Source organism: Echiichthys vipera (genome assembly GCF_963691815.1).
Source record: "Echiichthys vipera genome assembly, chromosome: 21".
Lineage (NCBI taxonomy): Eukaryota > Metazoa > Chordata > Actinopteri > Perciformes > Trachinidae > Echiichthys > Echiichthys vipera.
Genome location: NC_139846.1, coordinates 22,282,623 through 22,299,976, shown reverse-complemented (window position 1 = coordinate 22,299,976; position 17,354 = coordinate 22,282,623). Strand labels below are relative to the sequence as shown.

The window sequence follows — 17,354 nt, the reverse complement described above, 5'->3', positions numbered from 1 at the left end:
CGCCGCCTACTGGACTCAAGTGTGGAGCAGTAGATAAGCAGGAAATGACTGTTAGCTTAAGTAGCTTTGGATGTTGCTTTAGCTAGCTGTTCCCTGCTGATGTCTAACAAGAACAGGATGGAGCGTTGGATGTGGGGCCCTGTTCATTCCTATCAAGCAGCGATCTCCAGTGATGGAAATACCAAAAACTGCAGTTCCTGGAATGGCCACTTGAGGCTGGCGATGTTAGAAATGCCCAAGTTTACTGGTGTAAAAGACAGTGTTGGTCTCTATAGCTAATTTCCACATTCATAACTTACATAACACACCCGTTTAATTATGTTAAGGCTTAAAATTCTGCATAATCAAGGGCGTGTTTGGATGAAACCTATGGGTTTACCTATATTACATTACACTACACTACATACAGTCTCTGATTCCTTTAAAGTCACTCAGTGGAGCATGAAGCCAGAAAAGTCAGACTTCCGTGTATAAAATGACATCACATTGCGTCATAGAGCAAGCGCACTAGTGTTCCCTTTAACCCCGTCTTCCCGCCTCTCAGTCGCTCATTAACATGAACAAAGTAAGGAAAACAACTCTGCATTTGGATATTAGTGCATTAACAGTCTTATTTAATTCATAAGGGCTATTTAAATGTTTGTATTTGGAAGTTAATGTACCTAAAAACAAACTATCTGCTGATTTACAGGCGTCTCGCAATGTAAGTCGATGGGGAAAAGTATTTTTGGGCCCAATGGCACCACATGAAAGACCTCGAAGGTGTAATTACACGGTTTGGCCACTATGTCAGATTAGCTAAAAAGCCCCGCACTGTTCCTGGGGGACTGGTTCACCCCTGCTCGGGTCCTCGTGCTAAGCTAAGCTAAGCTAAGCTAAGCTAAACTGGCTGTAGCGGTAGATTTATCGGACAGACTCTCACCGAGAAAAGAAGTATATTTCCCAAAATGTAAAACTCTCACCCATAAAACACTGATTTGTAAAACAAACTTTGAGAGCAATGTCTGAAAGTCTAAAAGGAAGTAAATGGGATAATTCATTGTTTTTCTTCTTAAGGCTCACAATCCAAACAACAGAACATCGAAAAGAAACGTAATGCTAACGTCTGCTAGCGTGACGGCGTGGTATATCTAGTGCGGTAATACTGAAGGGTAGACAACACAACTCAACTTTTCCATCCATAGGTAAACCAAGCCACTTGTAGTGCACGGGATTTTTTCTTATTTTTCCTTCCAACTTAATAAAATACTGACTTTTTTTTGTTCATTGGCAATAAAAAGGTATAGAAATATCTCCCAACTGTACAGCTCTTAAAGGTTAAAATATGAGTGATAAAATTAGTAACACTGATAAAAACAAATGACCCAAGGTGTTTTAGTAATAAAACATTATCTAAAACGTGTCGGCTCTAGCTTCCAAAGTCTGTATAATGCATTTTCCTTCCGTCCTTCGTTAAAATTTGTTCGTCTTCGTCTCTTTCTTCTTTACAAATGGGTTTTTCCGACAGTGAGAAACCGTTCTCCTGCAGGAAAAGTCACTAGTATTTGTTTCAGGCACACCTGGATTTCTACACAGTAGTGAACTGAAGCGAACTGTCAAGAGTGACCAGACATCATCTCGTGCGTTCTTCCTCTGCGGGGGTGGGGGGGGTGGGGGGGTCTGATTGTGTCTCATGGAGGAGTCTGATCCCCCCTTTTAGTCAGCGTCTCCTTCCTCCTGCGCCGTCTGGTTCTGCTCTGCTTCAGAAACCATGTCTGTTTCGCCTCCGCTCTGCTCTACGACCTCCCCCTCGGCTCTCCCCTTTTCCGTCACGCCTTCTTCCGTATCCATCGCCTCCTCTTCCTCCATCTGGACTTCCTCTTCTTCCTGAACGCTTCCGGGCGCCTCGTCCTGCCTTGTGTCGGCCTCCTCTTCTTCCTCCTCTACCTCCTCTACCTCTTCTTCCTCCTTTACCTCTGTCTTCTCCTCCTCTCCCCCTCCCTCCACCAATACGCTCTCTATCTCCTCCTCATTCCTCTCTTCCTGCTCCTCCTCCTCCTCATCCCCTCCTTCATCCCCTATCTGCACCACCTGGATGTCATCCATGTCCACCGCGCCATCCTCCTCCTCCTCTTCCTCGCTCTCCTCGTCCTCTCTGGTGCTGCTCCCTCGCTCGTCCAAGTCCAGGTGGGAGGGGGCCAGATGTACCCGGCTCAGGGCCTCTATCTCAGCCTGGGCCTCGCCGAACTCCTCGGGGCTCTCCCCGCCCTCCCCTTGGCTCTGCGTCTCCTTCTTGCAGTAGGAGTAGCGGTGGTTCATGTGCTGGGAGTAGGAGCCGGAGTGCGAGAAGCGCTTGCCGCACTTGTCGCACTGGTACGGCTTCTCCCCCGAGTGGAGCCGCATGTGTTCGATCAAGTGGTGTTTGTGTTTGAAGGCCTTGCTGCAGATGCCGCACTCGTGAGGTCGTTTCCCTGCAGACAAAGAGAAGACAAATATGCGTCAACATCTCTGTTTGAGAAACGCTGCTGAGTGAAAAGACACAGGCTTGTTGCACAATAAACGCTTGCAGTGCCACGGCAGCGAATCCCTCCGCACTGTGGCGAGAAAGGTCGAGAGGTCCATAACAGTATCTATCATCAGTGTATCCAAGGAGAACAAACAGCTCAACAAAATTACAACAATTGTGCTCGCAAACTTTCAAGGAAACCTTATCCAGGCAGGGAACAGCTAGCTTCACCTTGGATGAGGTCACTTGGAGCTGAAACCTGTGGTTGCGAGCCAGGTATTAGAGTAATAAAGAAAAAAAACAAGAAGTGAAACGCCTCGGAGAGCGGTGACCTGCACTTGGCCGCGGAATCATCATCTCGGAGCGATCCAAATCACTACCAGAGCTTGCCTCTTGCAACATTTGGTGCTTCACATGAGAAGCTGGCAGTGCAGAGGTGGGGAGTTGGCGGAAAAGACATTCTCAGACCTCTTCTGTGCATGTTGAGTAATACCTGCTGGAATGGATGTGTCCACCCTTCTTTACGCTGTGGCCTAAAATCCCCCTTCACTCGCACTCTGACTCATCCTTCCCAAGCCCTACAGTGAGTGATGCTGCGTTTTCTTTTTTTTATTAGTTGTCCATCTACGAATATTGGCAGCGTTCACCGTGGAAACACATGCGGTTGTATTTACCTGTGTGTTCGTATTTGTGCCTCAGCAGCGAGCTGCTCTTCTGGAAGATCTTGTCGCACAGGTCGCAGGCGTACATGCCGCTGTCCGTCTTCTTCATCTTCTTCCTCGGAGGGCCCGAGTCGGAGTCGTTCTGCTCCTCGATGGTGGACAGGCCCTCTGAGCCCGTGTCCTGTTTCTCCTCCTGGAGAACATGAGGGATCACAGATGTATTGGTGTGAATCCAAAGTGTTTGACAGTGAATGACTCAGAAAAGTACCACTGCTAGTGAACAGATTGTTTGTGTGAATTACAGGAAATGAAGCCGTGTCATTTCCTACTCATAGCTCTCAATATTCTGGCTACAGGGGAGTAATATTTTCCTTGGCCCGGCACATAACCATACTGTTCACTCATGAGCTCACCTCCAGTTATCTCCTGTCCCCGGGCTGGTGAAACTCATCTACTGATGCAGTCAAAGAGGATGTGGGGCAATATTAAGGAGATGATATATACACAGAGCTCCTTTTTTACAAGGCAGGTCTATGCCAATCCACTTAACACGGAAGTATAATACAACAACAATAAATCAATGAGGCAGGCAGAGGTGTGCCGTTTAAACAGATTCCAGCGGATCAATAGGGGCTCTGCAGTAAAGTGCAGCCTCATGTCCTCTGGGTGACAGCCCAGGAAGATTGCTCATACACCGCCAGAGATCTACATCCATCATTACGGGCCCATTAGATGTCCGCACAATGAAGAACTATTAAGGGCGATCAGTTTTACAAAGAGCTGAATTCTGACGTTTCTATATATGACTTATTGATTACATTTCCGATGGATTCACACTATCTATCACGCTCTGGAGCTTTTGAACAATAAGAGGTAATGATCTGGACTGAGGGCTTTGACTGATCACTCCGAAAAGAGAAAAGCCAACTTGATTCCAATCCACTTGTTTCTCAAAATGGCTGCCGGATAAGACGCTGGATTCTTTTCCTGCACTGTTTGTGAATCAATTGGTTTCAAAGTTTCAGAGGCGAACCTGTTTGCTGTGGCTGACGTGAAGGGGTCAAAGCTCCAGCAACATTCTGCTGTAAAGAACGTCTTCCTTCCTACCAGACGTGCACCAGTGAAAGTAGGGGAACCAAAACTAACTCTGAAATGCTGATGAAGCTAATAAAACTGTGAGCATTTTAAAAATAACTTCCTCCCTTGTGTGCGGTGGGCCACACAGTACCTGAGGAGTACAGACAGGGGGATTTAAAGTAACAGTCTGACATGTTGGGAAACGCTTATCAGCTTTCATGGCAAGAGTTTGAAGAGAAGATTGATACCACTCTCGTGTTTGCACAGTAAATACAAAGCTACAGATAGCCACTTAGCTTAGCTTAGCCCAAAGCCTGGACAACAAGGAAAACAGATAGCCTGGCTAGTAATAAAATGTGCCTACCAGCACCTCTAGAGGTGTAATAACTGACACATTATATATTATATCCATTGTGATGAAATAGTAGCAAAATAGTTGAGCAAACTACCCCCATAACACCAAGAGCCAGGCTAGCTATATCTTTGTGCTCAGCTAAGCTAACTGGCTGCAGGCTGTAGCTTTATATTTAGATATGAGAGTCTGAGAATCTTCTCGTGTAACTCTCAGCAAGAAAGCAAACGCACCTTTCCCAAACTTTTAACAGAGACAGGGAAGCTCAATCTGCGCTAAATGATTGCATACCTTCACTCCGTTGAGGTGGATGGTTTCCTGCGTCTCGGTCCCAGCCGGGCTGCTTGCTGTAGTGGTATAGGTGTAAGCCAGCTGGGGGATCAGGATAGTCTGTTTGTTGTTAGTGGCTAGTGCCCTTAGGCATTGCATTGTGGTCACAATGTCGAGGGGTTTGGCACTTGGCTGGCTGGCGTACAGTGCGATGGGGCCGGGGCCCATGGCTGAGAGTGGCGATGCCTCTTTCTTTGTGCAAGTTAAGTTTAGGGGTTCATCCACATTGGTAGAGCCGGAGGAAAGGGAGGGGTAAAAGTGGGTTTTAGCCACTACTCTCTCCGCTTCCTCTCTGGCGAGCTTTGGCAGCGACAGGTCCAGGGGTCCCTCAGTGCTCTGGGGAGGCTGGGCTGAGACCAGATCACCAGCTGTCAGGTTTAGTGGCGAGGGAGAGGATGGCGAAGTGTGAGTGCCGTTGACCTCCGCTGGAGTGGCTTCTGTTGGGCTGTTTTGGGTCACAGAGGGGCTCATATTGACCATGTCCTTCCCTGGGACCAGAGACACCACACTGTTAGCTTCACAGGTGTCCTCTTCCTCTGAGGGAGGTGTTGGCGCACCGAGTGATATCTGACCCTCCTGCATTTTGTCAAACCACTTCTTAACCACGTGGATTGGCAGGCTGACTGAGTCAGAGATCTTGGCCAGCTCATCCTTGGTGGGCTCTGCGTTTAAGGCAAAGTAGGCCTTGAGCAGGGACAAGAGGTTCTTGGGCTGGTTACAGAGTCCTCCCTCTGACAGCAAGGCAGCAACAGCAGACTCAGACTTATCCAGGCCCGCTCCATTCAGCCTGAGGCCTTCCTTCTTGCAGTGCTTGAGGGCGTGGAGTGTTTCCAGCCCACCAGGACAGTTATCACACAGGAGACAGGTTTTAGTGGTCTTTTCCTCTTTTTCTTTAGTCTCATTGGGCCTGGTGCCTCTGATGGTTAGATCCTCTGGAAGTTTCTGGGACTTGAAGTCAGTGGCGGTCTGACCTGGCGAGGTTGGCTCAGGCTCTTTCTTCAGGTTATAGGCTGTGAGCTGACCCTGGCTGGGGTCCAAACTGTAGTTTATAATGATTTTTGCATTTCCATCCTGACCCACAATAGGCAGACTGATGGCTGAGATGAGTTGCTGCTGTGCGGGATGGAGCATTCCAGTGGTTAACCCCGAGTTCACCTGCCCCTGACCTTTGGCATTGCTTTCCAGCACCTGGCGAATGACGTTACCATCCACCGCCACTTTGAGAGCATTCTGCAGGTCCGCCAGGTTGATGCTGATGGGTGACACCAGCCCAACAGTGGGCAGGACCACGGCCTGCACTGTGCCTTGAAAAGGAGCTGCAGCGCCTCCGTTGAAAACTCCACCATTCATGGCGGCCATGGCTGGGGATGTAATCAGTGTCGGCTTGTACTCGTAGTCCACAGGCTCAGTCTTGATCTGATTGAGCGGCAGCTGCTCCTGCAGGGGCTTGCTGTGCTCCAGCTTCTCCCTAATCTGGGTGCGGAGGACTGAGGGCGGCGTGGGCAGCACTGGTGACGGACCCTGGGTCTGGGTTTTGGCGTTCCCCACACGCGGCCTTCCGTTTACTGAGATGACGCTGATGCACTTCTTACTGCTGATGTGGGAGCTGTATGAGCCTGAGTGGGAGAAGCGCTTCTTGCAGTTGGAGCACTCATAGGGTTTCTCTCCTGGATAAACCCACAATGCGTATAACAGAGAGAGAGAGAAATAAAAGGGGGGGGGGGGGGGGAGAAACAGATTTCCATTAGTGAATGAAGCTAAATGAGCAAGCTAGGCTATGAGCAGTGCGGTAGGAAAAAGCTCTAATGCATTTCAATGATGCTTAACCGCTGATGTAATGGCACCGTTGGGAAATGCCCTTCTCTGATTGCTGTCCCATGATGCCAAAAGAAACACAATTATGGCACATTAAGGAAGAGCACACAACGGACTAAAACACAATGAAGGATATCTATGAACACAGGGAATCGTCTAAAACATAAATAAAACATAAATATTGGTTTAATGATGCTGAAACATCTGTGGCCAACTGAGAATCATGGCAAAGACGTAGACAGTAGACCTGCTCACGTGCACGCACACACACACACACACACACACACACACACACAGAATGCTGCCATGGTGACGGGGGTTGTCCACTCACCGCTGTGGATGCGTAGGTGCTCCTTCAGATGGTGCTTGTATTTAAATGCTTTGCCACATTCAGTGCACTTGAATTTACGATTGCCTCCCGACTGCGTGATGTGTCTCTGTCAGGTGAGGGGAGAGAGGACGTTCAGCGAGACGCACAATGAAAACACAACCTTTGAACTGTGACTAATTCATGTCACAATGTCATTAATCAATCCAGGGCAAAAGTTCGTGTTTATTTATCATGTTTGGGAGTGAGCTGCTAAAGAAACTGGACCACGCTTCCATGTGGGTTAGAATCACTTTGTCAGCGCATAATTACTACACAAGTAGTGAAACAAGTAAGCCAGTCGCACTGACTACAGTGTCTGGGAAGACTAATACGTATAAATATTAAAATATTAAACTGAAGCAGAGAATATCTTTCATACAAAATACATAAAATGTCGACTAGTTTCCCACTTCTTGGTTTCAGAGTGTGTAATATGCTCTTCAAAGAGGACACAAGGATTCACAAATTAGGCATTTAAGTTTGCTAGAAACACAAACAGCAGAAAAATAAACAGTAGTATCTAGTCTTTGTCCCTTTTTTACCTGATCCCTGCCGCCCTTATGGACCGTCATATGCCTCTCCAGTTGAGCGCGGTATGCGAAGCTGTAGCTGCACTCGGGGCAGTTGAAGCTCTCTTCGGTCTTCTCGTGCCGGTACTTGATGTGCTCCTTCAGGGAGCTGTAACGCTTGTAGCCACGCGCGCAGTACGGGCAGGTGAGCAGCTGAGAGAAGGAATCGGGAGTCCCTGCGTGAATGAGAAGACGAGAGGAGAGTGTTGTAATGACATGTGTGAGAGTGAGGGGAGGAGAAGCGGGGGTTCAAACATATAGGAGGGCTTTGATGTTGCACAAGGCCTGCCACAGTAACCCTCCTCTGCTGCTTCACCAATCACTGGGAGATCCTCCCCCACAGGTAAACAGCACCCAGGTAACGGAGTGGATAAAGGCTGATTAGTGATCCATAGTAACGCCTCCCTGTCCTTGTAGAAACCGAGCATGCTGGCTTGCTAATGCAGGACTGGAATTTATTTTTGCTTTTGTACTTCTCTCTCCCTGGCAATTATAGCTTTCATGCGCCTGGAATTTCCACCATTTGATTGCCTATTGTGCATTTGCAGCGTTTCAATAACACCCACGCACATGAAGAAAGTGAGGTGAACAACAGCCACCTTCAGAGATCCGTGCTGGTTAACAGCGGGTCTCAGGTGCCCCGGCTCCCACACAGGTAAAGCATTACTTCGTTAACAGGTGATGTATTAAGTTCCGCCGCGGGACAGGTGAGGGCCTCGGGATGGGAATGCACACACATTATCGCCCAGGTAGCCGTGAGTCAGGGCTCGCACGGACGTGACAAATTTACTCAGGTGTTGCTTTTTCTCTTCCTCCCCGCTCTCCCTCCGGCCCTTCCCTCCTCCCCTCCTCCCTCGCTTTTTTCCCCCCTGTGTTAGCAGGTAAAAGCCAAAAGCCCGGGAGCAATAAAGGCCCCTGTGTGCTGCACTTAACAAATAGCGGTGTGTGTGTAATGATGTCTGAGAGTGGCGTTAATGGGGTGGAGTTAACACCTGAGGTGAGACGGGGAGCAGGTAGAGCTATCCCCAGGGGGCGAGTAATTACTGGGTAGGTGCAGTAATAGTGTGAGAGCTTAGTGACTGTGGAAATAGTGGTGTTTCAGTGCATGTGTGTGCCATTTAAGGGTCTCTGCGCTTGTGTGCACTTCTAATAGACATATGAATGACATTTAAAGCAACGGGCGCACACAGCACACTATAGTATTTCTTGAAATGGATGTGTTGCAAGCATGATCTCATTACAGGGGTTTTTATATTGTGTTGTGTTGTGAGTGCAGTGCGCTGATGTACCGTTCTCGTCGTGGACGCTGGCATCAGGGGTGCCCTGGCGCTGAGGCTCATCCTCCGGGGCTTCTGGGTAAATGACGGCCGTGTCTCCTTGCTGGAGCATCTCCTCCACTAGGGCGTCCGTGCTCACATCGTCCTCGGGGTCTGACACACAATCCTCCTTCACTGTGGAGAGACAGACACACTCTGATTAGAGTCGTGCCTGCAGAAAGGTATTATCGATTGCCCCCGTTATTTCAGGTTTTCCTGTCAATAAAGGCTGTACATATGAAACCTTAACCTTTACATATGAAATGTGATAATCCAATAACGTCACAGCGAGTGTCATTATAGCTGAACCGGATCTCAGAGTCCAAGCCCTTGATCATGACATGTTCCCAAGCGTGGATTGAAACGAGCATCCTGAATGCCGTTCACAATAGGATGAAAAAAACTAATTAGCATCAGGGCCACAGGCTACTGTAAGAGCATCGAGCTCGCTGTAAAAACTGAATGGCAAGCCTCTATTCACAATGTTAGGTAAGGTACTTGTTGAGACTGGGACTGATAATTAGGTGATGTATCTCGTCTTGGTGTCTCGTGGTGGGTAGGTATCACGCAGCACATACACACACGAACACGCACACACCGCGCTCTGCTCTCCAGAGAGGCTCGGCCTTCAGCTTGTGCTTAGTATCCCAGCAAATGAGGGCGTGCACGTGGGAGCCGAGCGTGTTCTTCCTCCCCATCTCATGAGCCCGGCTAGCTAGTCTAACGAGCGCTAATTACCGAGCCGTGGCTTATGGCAAGTGTAACCTGAGGACGGAGTTTAGGATGCACGAATGCTTCCTTCCCTCTTTTTCCGTCTCTGCTCTCCCAGAGCTTCCTGAAGTGGATACCGGAACCAAGTATAGCGTGTCTGCGATTAAACCGAGCGTTATTCCTCCATGGATACGTTAGTGTGCCTGTGTGTATCATTACAGAGAGTCATTACAAGGGTGAGCTATCAGCTAAAAGCAAAGTTAGGCTACTGTGGATACCGTGGCAGTGTTTGCGGGGCAGATGTTTTACAGATCGGCTTATGCACTTAAGCTTAGAGGAGATTTGAGAATTGTGTTTTGTGCATTGTGTGTGCGTCGAAAGACGGGGACAGCTGCGCTCTCCTCGGAGATGGGAACAGGTGTAGCGCTTCATGACTCAGTGAACACCAGTGCTCTCACATGCGTCCCCGCTCTGGCTTCCTCTGGTGCACCTTTAACAGAGCTGTGAAACAATACGAGCACAGTCATTTGTTGCACGGGTTATTAAAGAACATTTCTCCCGTTCAGTAAAACACCCAGAGAGAACAGATACTACAGAGAGAGAGGAGACTGTGCGTTGGGGAACGTGTGTGTGTGTGTGTGTGTGTGTGTGTGTGTGTAAAGCCGAAGCCAACAGCAGGTGCTGAGAAAGTGGAATAGTAGAATTCTCATCGTACTGTGGAGGGTCAGCAGCGCATTAGGGGCTGCTTACGCCCACGTACAGTATCTCACAGATATTCTCACATGACCAGCAAAACCCCCCACACCTGTTTGATACATTTCTTTTGTCTTAAAGGGGACATACGCTCAACTTCACGTTCATACTTGTATCTTGTGTTTTAACTTGAACATGTTTTCATGCTTTAATGTGGAAAAAACACCTTATTTTTCTCATACTGTCTGTTTGAAACCCTCTTTAGCACATGTCTCTTTAAGGGCGCACTCACAGTGTCCGTCCGTACCGTACCGAGTAATTGTCCCCCCTCCCTCTTCCCCTGGGCCTGGGCGCGAATGCGTCTTGCTTATACGTCATCACCACATGGAGATTTAGTTTAGTCAGACTGTTTTTGAACATTTCATCTGACCAAATCTGCAGTAAACGCTCCACCTCCGCATCAAACCAAAGCAAACCGTTCTGCATCGTTTGAAATGTCCGTTGCGTGGAACAGACTCATATAAATAGACCTCAAGACCGCCGTCAATGCTCACGCTCTTTCACGTGCGCACGCTCGTGCCCGTACATGTGTTTCAGTGCAAAAGTCCACCTCTCTCAACCGGGCTGCGCCTGGGCGCGATACAGTTATACTCGCAGTGGTCAAACGAACTAGACTTTAGCCGTGAAGCGTTCTTGGGCACAGTACGAACGGACAGTGTGAGTGCGCCCGAAGACCCCGTCCTAAAGAAAGCCCAGTCTGCTCTGATTAGCCAGTGTATCTGGGTCTTCTGCATCCGCGCTCTCAGTGTCTGCAGCGTTTAAAAGACACGTCTTCTGAATACAGACTGTGCATTTCGACCTACCTTATAATAAAATCACGGAAATCTCACTTTTGACAATATGCGACCTTTAAAGGAATAGACTATAGTTCGGGAATAGTCTTACTATTCTTTTTTTAATTAATTGTTTCATATTTTTCAGTTCCATCGGCTGTGGAAAAGACTTTGTCAAACATTGTTGCATGTGGGAAAGTGCTGATCTGACTGTGTTTAGCTCCCATGCACCGCTCGAAGGCAGCATCCAAACACTCAAACACACCTCAAGGCTACTAAATGTTGAGCATGTGTGTGAAGTAGAGTCCCGGTTGGGGGTCTGTGGTGCAAAGGTATGACAACCGTTTGTTTTCACTCCTGTGTGTGTGTGTGTGTGTGTGTGCGCGCGTGTGTGTGCGTGTGTGCGTGTGTGTGTGTGTCTCGGCTCTTTGTTAAGGACAGAGCGAGGCCAGAAGGGTTCACAGTCTCGCTGAGGCGGCTCTGTGTTATCAGGCTGCTCCCCTGACATGAAACATCACACAGGCCATTTATGTGCTGACGCAGGGATGTGAATGCACCACTGCACAAGTGGAAAATCACCTTTTAAAAAAACCCAGAACGAAGGCCCCGCGAGGATGTGGCAGGACACCGTTTTGCAGCTCTGAAGTAAAAAAATACCTCACTATAGTCTGTCTTAGAACAAAATCACCAGACCACCCACTCTCTCCTCGTCTCTTTCCCTCGCTCCTCTCTCATCCTTCTCTGCCCACATCTCTGCAACATGATACGACGGTATCCCATGATGCATTTCCCGCACTGGCCGACCTTTGCCCCCGCCACTTCCTGTGGTTGTGCATCCAGACCCGTGTTGTAGGTTCTATCTCGGACAGCGATAAGGATTTGCACAAACAGCTCAAATACTCCACAGTCATTAGTCGAGATGTTACGCTTTATCTCCCATCAGCAGGAGGGAAGTCAGAGAATACATTTCCAAATCTAGGATGATTTGCTTATCGTTGGCTTAGGAGTGTGTCCCCGCTGGACAATCCTCCCGGCTCTCTGGAGACTCTTCCTTTCCTGTCCAGAAGGGTGGCTCAGTTTTAACATCACATGGTGACATAAGACACACAGGAATGTAGGTGTTCCTGTGAGTCCCAAGTCACTGCTGCACAAGCGATCCAGATGGGTTTGAGGCCAGTCCTCAGCAACATCAAACTGCATGTCAGGCCAACAGTGAGGAAATACTAAGTGTCATTGTGCGTGAGAGCCTTGCAGCTTCGGTCCTGGCTGGAATAATGCAGTAAAGCACGAGTGCCAGCCAACACACACTCGACTAACAACCAGCTCATCTTCTGGGGGCCTTAGGCTATATTTCCATGCAGTTAAACCCAGCCTTTCGCTGTCATTAAGTGCTATTGCAGCGATATCAAAGCTCTCCTGGTCCACCTTTTCCATTCTGTGAGATGTAATCACGCGCTACAACTCATCAAATATAAAGGAGAGGCCCTCACAGGTCAACTCTCTCTCTACCTTTCTATCCCCTGGAGTTTGTCAGCCCGTTCTGAGAGAAAAACAGTTTACAGCACAGACACCGGGGCTGTTCCACCGCTACATAATCATTTAGGAGGGAATGAGTAATGACAGCGAGCAGGGTGCGTGCCCATGATACCATATAATCAAGAGGAATGATTCAGAACAAGAGGAACAGTGAGAGAGAACGGGAGTGTAAAAAAAGAAAAAACGAGGGGAGGAAAGGAGAGATGGCAACGCACTGAAAAACCACCTTTTGGTTTTGGAGCGCGGCAGTCTCAGGAGAAGGGGTGTCATGCTTTTCATTTGAAGCGAACTGGGCTACACTGAGGAGAAGATTAGTGGGTGGTGGTCACTTCTCAAGGCTGCGCCGGAGACTTCTCTGTTCTCAGGAGAGAACCAGAGGGAGGGACGAGAGAAGTGTGTTTGTTTAAAGGACTGTGGCTTTCCCCCCGTTTCATCACTCCAATCCAGAGTGACGGCAAAGCTGTTGCTTGATGTGTGATATGAGGGCTAGAGACAGTGACAGAGCAAGAAAGAGAGGTGTGTGTGTGTGTGTGTGTGTGCGTGTGTGCGTGTGTGCGTGTGTGCGTGTGTGTGTGTGCGCTCCTGAGTGAAAGCAAAAGAAAATATGCCTGATCAGGCATAAGTGTGGAGCACAGCCAGCTCACTGAGCTGTTTCAGTGTAACTCATGCTTTTGAAGTGTTTAATGTTCACGCGCCGTGGCCAAAACCAATGACATTATTCTTCCTCCAACTTTCCCTTTATGCTAGGAGGTACAGCTGGAGAGGGGGGGATGAAAATGACAGCAGAGTCTGGGGAATAGGTGGCTTTATTGTGCACATGCCTGTGGTTTAAGTGTGCGTGTGCGTGTGCGTGTGCGTGTGCATGTGCGTGTGCGACCGAAACCTCGCAACTGAAACTGACTGAGCTGAAACTCACTGGAGAGGAATTTCTAAAAAATCCCTCCCTAAACTGAAAGCAACAGGTCGCTGGACGTTTTCACATGTGCTAACTTGACCTCTTGCTAAATCACAGCCCCCCTTACACATCTCTCACCCATGAAAAACCTTATTACATGTCATATGACCCCGTCACAGTGTTGCACACACTGTACTCGGCACAATAGGTGCACATGCACTATGAGGTCGGGAGAGCGGCGCAGAGGCCTTGGGCCCAGGTTGAAACACCAACATCCTTCAGCACCTGCTATTGTTGTTTTGGAGGGGGGAGGGGGCGTGACGTCAGCCCTTCCCGTCGCACTGAGCTGCCTCTGATGTCACTTCCACGCGGTTCGAGGTAAAAAGAAGTTCACGGCAGCCCCTCCGGTGCCCACCCATGCCATAAAGCTCTCCCTTGGTTGCTCCTATTTTTTTGTGCTTGAAGGTCTCTCCCTCCGTTGGCATTGTCTTTGTTCAATATCGTGCTTCCTGCCTTAGTTGGAGCCCCACCACGTGTAGTACCTGTTTCCTTACCATCGGTGTTTCACAATGAGACAAAAGCCCGGTACTTAAATGTGCACAGTTGACGTCAGCGAGGCATTTCTTAACTTAGCCTGCTTCACGTCAGCTGAGGTCAGAACGAGACAACACAAGTCAAACAATCAATGCTGTAAACGTGAATAAAGAGGCTGCATCACATATTTGCATTTGAAAGTATACTGAGCAGATAGGAATATGCATCAGATTCAAAGACACTGTGCCAGCCTAACGACGGCACGACTGAGACATACAAACCTGTACATCTTAAGAAGTAATTTGTTCCGAAAATGTGTCGGTGTGATCTGGATGAAACTAGTGGCATGAAAGCCCTGTTTGTGCCTTTCCTCAATAAACTGGCACTTGTCTAAAGACAATCCTGGCAAACAGTCAATCGAGTGCTGTTGCCCAACTGGCATAACTTGAAATAAGCTTTTAAAGCAGAAAATAAGATTAAATGAGCGCTTGTGCTGAACTTTTGCAGAAAAGTGTAACACAAGTCACAAGAAGAGTGCGGGAAAATGGTGGGCAGTGAGATGATGTGTGATGATAACAATAATACATCTTGGCTGGTCTCACCTCCGTCCCAGCAGCGCTCCCTGGGGTGCTCGTCGTCTGGCAGGGTGCTGTCGCAGTCGGCCCCGTCCGCCAGGCTGCCTTCCTCCTCCACAATGTGCAGCTTGTCCTCGTCATCTGAGTCCGAGCCGGCCTCCACCACATTATTGTAGTTAGTCACTGCATGAGGAGACATGGAGGACAGAGGTTAGAACGAGTGGTCAGATTGTGTCTGTCTTTTTTAATGAGTCTTAGAGACATTTTAGTATTTTTAGCCTTGATAGAGATAATGGGTGGTGTATATACGTTTGTGATTATGAGCACTGAATGTGAGAGGCCCACGAGTCAGAGAGGTTAAATATATGTACTATCATTTAAATGTCAAAACTATTAAAGGGAAGGGTTGGAGGAGGAGGCGTAAGGAGCGGGAAACACCAATTAAACCGAGCACGGCCTCCTTCAACAGAGGAGATGAAACTCGAAATGATCCCCAGGAGAGGATAAAACAGCTTGGGCACTAAGAGCAGAGGGAACGGAGGGCTATTAAAAATACTGAAGCCGACATTTTTGATATCTCAATGTAGTAAAAGTATGCGAATGACTATTTGAGCAAGAAATGAATCCGGGGTTAAAAAAAAACAGGCTCTGTGTTGCAGAGGAACAGAAAATTCACAGTGAGAAGCTCGCAGGCGCACATCCAGAATCAGTGTGTGAGAGCATGAGATTGCAGGCTAAAGTGGTGTGTGTGTGTGTGTGTGTGTGTGTGTGTGTGCCGTGTGGGAGTCAGTGTGACCTGGTCGCTTGTGTTATGGGCTGAAGGAGCCAGGAGACGCAGAGACAGCCAGCCTACAGAGAGGGTTATTACAGGGAGTAAATTTTCCTGACCGGCTGTCTGCCTCAGATGCGTGTGTGTGTGAGTGCGCGAGTGTGTGTTCCTGTGTCTTCTTTTCATATCCACCCAGTTCCTCCATCTCTCAATTCCACCTGTGCTACTTCCGCCCACTCTCCCCCTCCATCCCTCCGTTCCACCGAGAGAGCTACAGATCCTCTCGGAGGCCAAATCAATTCTCCAGTGAGAGCAGCCCAGTCAGCAGAGGGCCCGGGCTGCAGCACTGAAACCACCTCTCCAGCTACTTTATCTCACATCACACACACACACACACACACACACAGGCACACAGACACACACACACACACACACACACACACGCACACACACACACCCTGCATTCACTCGCTGAATATACACTGCCAGTACAAAGCACCTGAGCACTTTTTTCCCTCTACATCTTCACTCACCCCAACCCCACTCGCCCACCTCTTTCTGAAGTGGCTGCTAATGTCGGGAGGAGGCGTATCTGTGAGAATCATGATCCTTCGTTTCAATCAATGAGAATTGTTTTGGTGCGGTCTCTCCCTTTCTCTCTGCGTTGTGCGGGTCATTACAACCGGTTGGCATTCACACAAAACTCGGTAGACGTGCAGAGTTCACGCTGAGGGGGAGGCGGGAGGATGGAGGATGGAGGTGTGGGGGCGGAGGGATGAAAGGTGGAGGGAGGAGGAGGGCGAGGAGGGAGAAGCACTGTTATTTGGCGAGTCGTTCGCGGGGTCGACACCGCTGTGCCGCAGCTGCGAAATCCTACCGGGGTTCATCGGGAGAGCTATTTCATTCTCAACCTCTCTTCACACTGTTCCCCACTCCACAATTTTATCTTTTTTTCCCTTTAATATGATGGGACTGCCACCATATTGTAGTTTTCACAAGATACATTGAGGGGTGACGCACATCCTTTGTACCGAGATTGCTATCTGGGTTAGCCAATAGAACAATTGAAGACCTGGGAGCACTCCCATTCAAATACACTGATAGTTAATTGGATTTATGTAGCATTGTGAGGCTGTGTAAACTATTCTGTACTTGTTCCTCTCTCCCCTCTCCCTTGTCTGCCTTACACCACCTCTCTCTCCCTACCTCCCTTTTCTGTCAGAGAGACTCTGCCAGGTGATGTATTGTCCGTTCTGCAGCCCAAACAGGGCGCAACACTTCATTCTGAAGCAGAAGGTGCTTTAAGATGAGTCCGAGAGGCTGTTTAGGGCCACAGCCACTCAGGTATGGAGCTGAGGTCAGCGATTACAAAGGCAACGCTCTCCGCCAGCAGTGTCGAGAGAAAATGATCAAATATAAAGCTGTGGAGAGAAAATCAATGTGCTGGTGTGTGCAGATGGGAGGTGGCGACGGCCGGTGGGACAATAAAAGTGGGAGCCGCAAAGTACAGAAAAAGGGGGTTAGGGGAAACAGTAAAGGATGGCGAGTGTTGGTGGGAGGTGAACAGAGACGCTCTTCCTGTGCCAAATGGTCGGCGCTTGGTGTTGAAACAAAAATGCGTGTTCCAACAGGAGATGTAACACCTCGAATCAACAAAGGCTGCAGTCCCTTCTGGCTGACCGGCTGAGCGTTTGGACAGCTGGCCTCATTAGCGCTAACATGCTAGCACACAACAGGAGGACAACTCCTACGCAGCTGAGAGAGAAAGCATTGGTAGGTGGAGGAGGTGAGGAGCTTACTTCTGAAAGTTTGCTTTCCTCCATAGGCTGCAG

At 48.7% G+C, this 17,354-nt stretch overlaps 1 protein-coding gene across 1 annotated transcript in view; it reads right to left on the bottom strand.

Moving 5' to 3' along the window:
- Window positions 1–1,659: 1,659 nt before the first annotated feature.
- zeb1b (zinc finger E-box binding homeobox 1b) overlaps window positions 1,660–17,354 on the bottom strand; it is a 51,890-nt gene continuing 36,195 nt past the window's right edge. The window contains exons 2-8 of the mRNA XM_083936617.1: window positions 14,781–14,936; window positions 8,950–9,111; window positions 7,634–7,836; window positions 7,053–7,158; window positions 4,868–6,573; window positions 3,160–3,340; window positions 1,660–2,450 (exon numbers count right to left, since the gene is read on the bottom strand). Coding sequence (XP_083792743.1) covers window positions 1,696–2,450; window positions 3,160–3,340; window positions 4,868–6,573; window positions 7,053–7,158; window positions 7,634–7,836; window positions 8,950–9,111; window positions 14,781–14,936 — 3,269 coding nt within the window. The 3' untranslated portion in view covers window positions 1,660–1,695. The remainder of the gene's footprint in view (window positions 2,451–3,159; window positions 3,341–4,867; window positions 6,574–7,052; window positions 7,159–7,633; window positions 7,837–8,949; window positions 9,112–14,780; window positions 14,937–17,354) is intronic.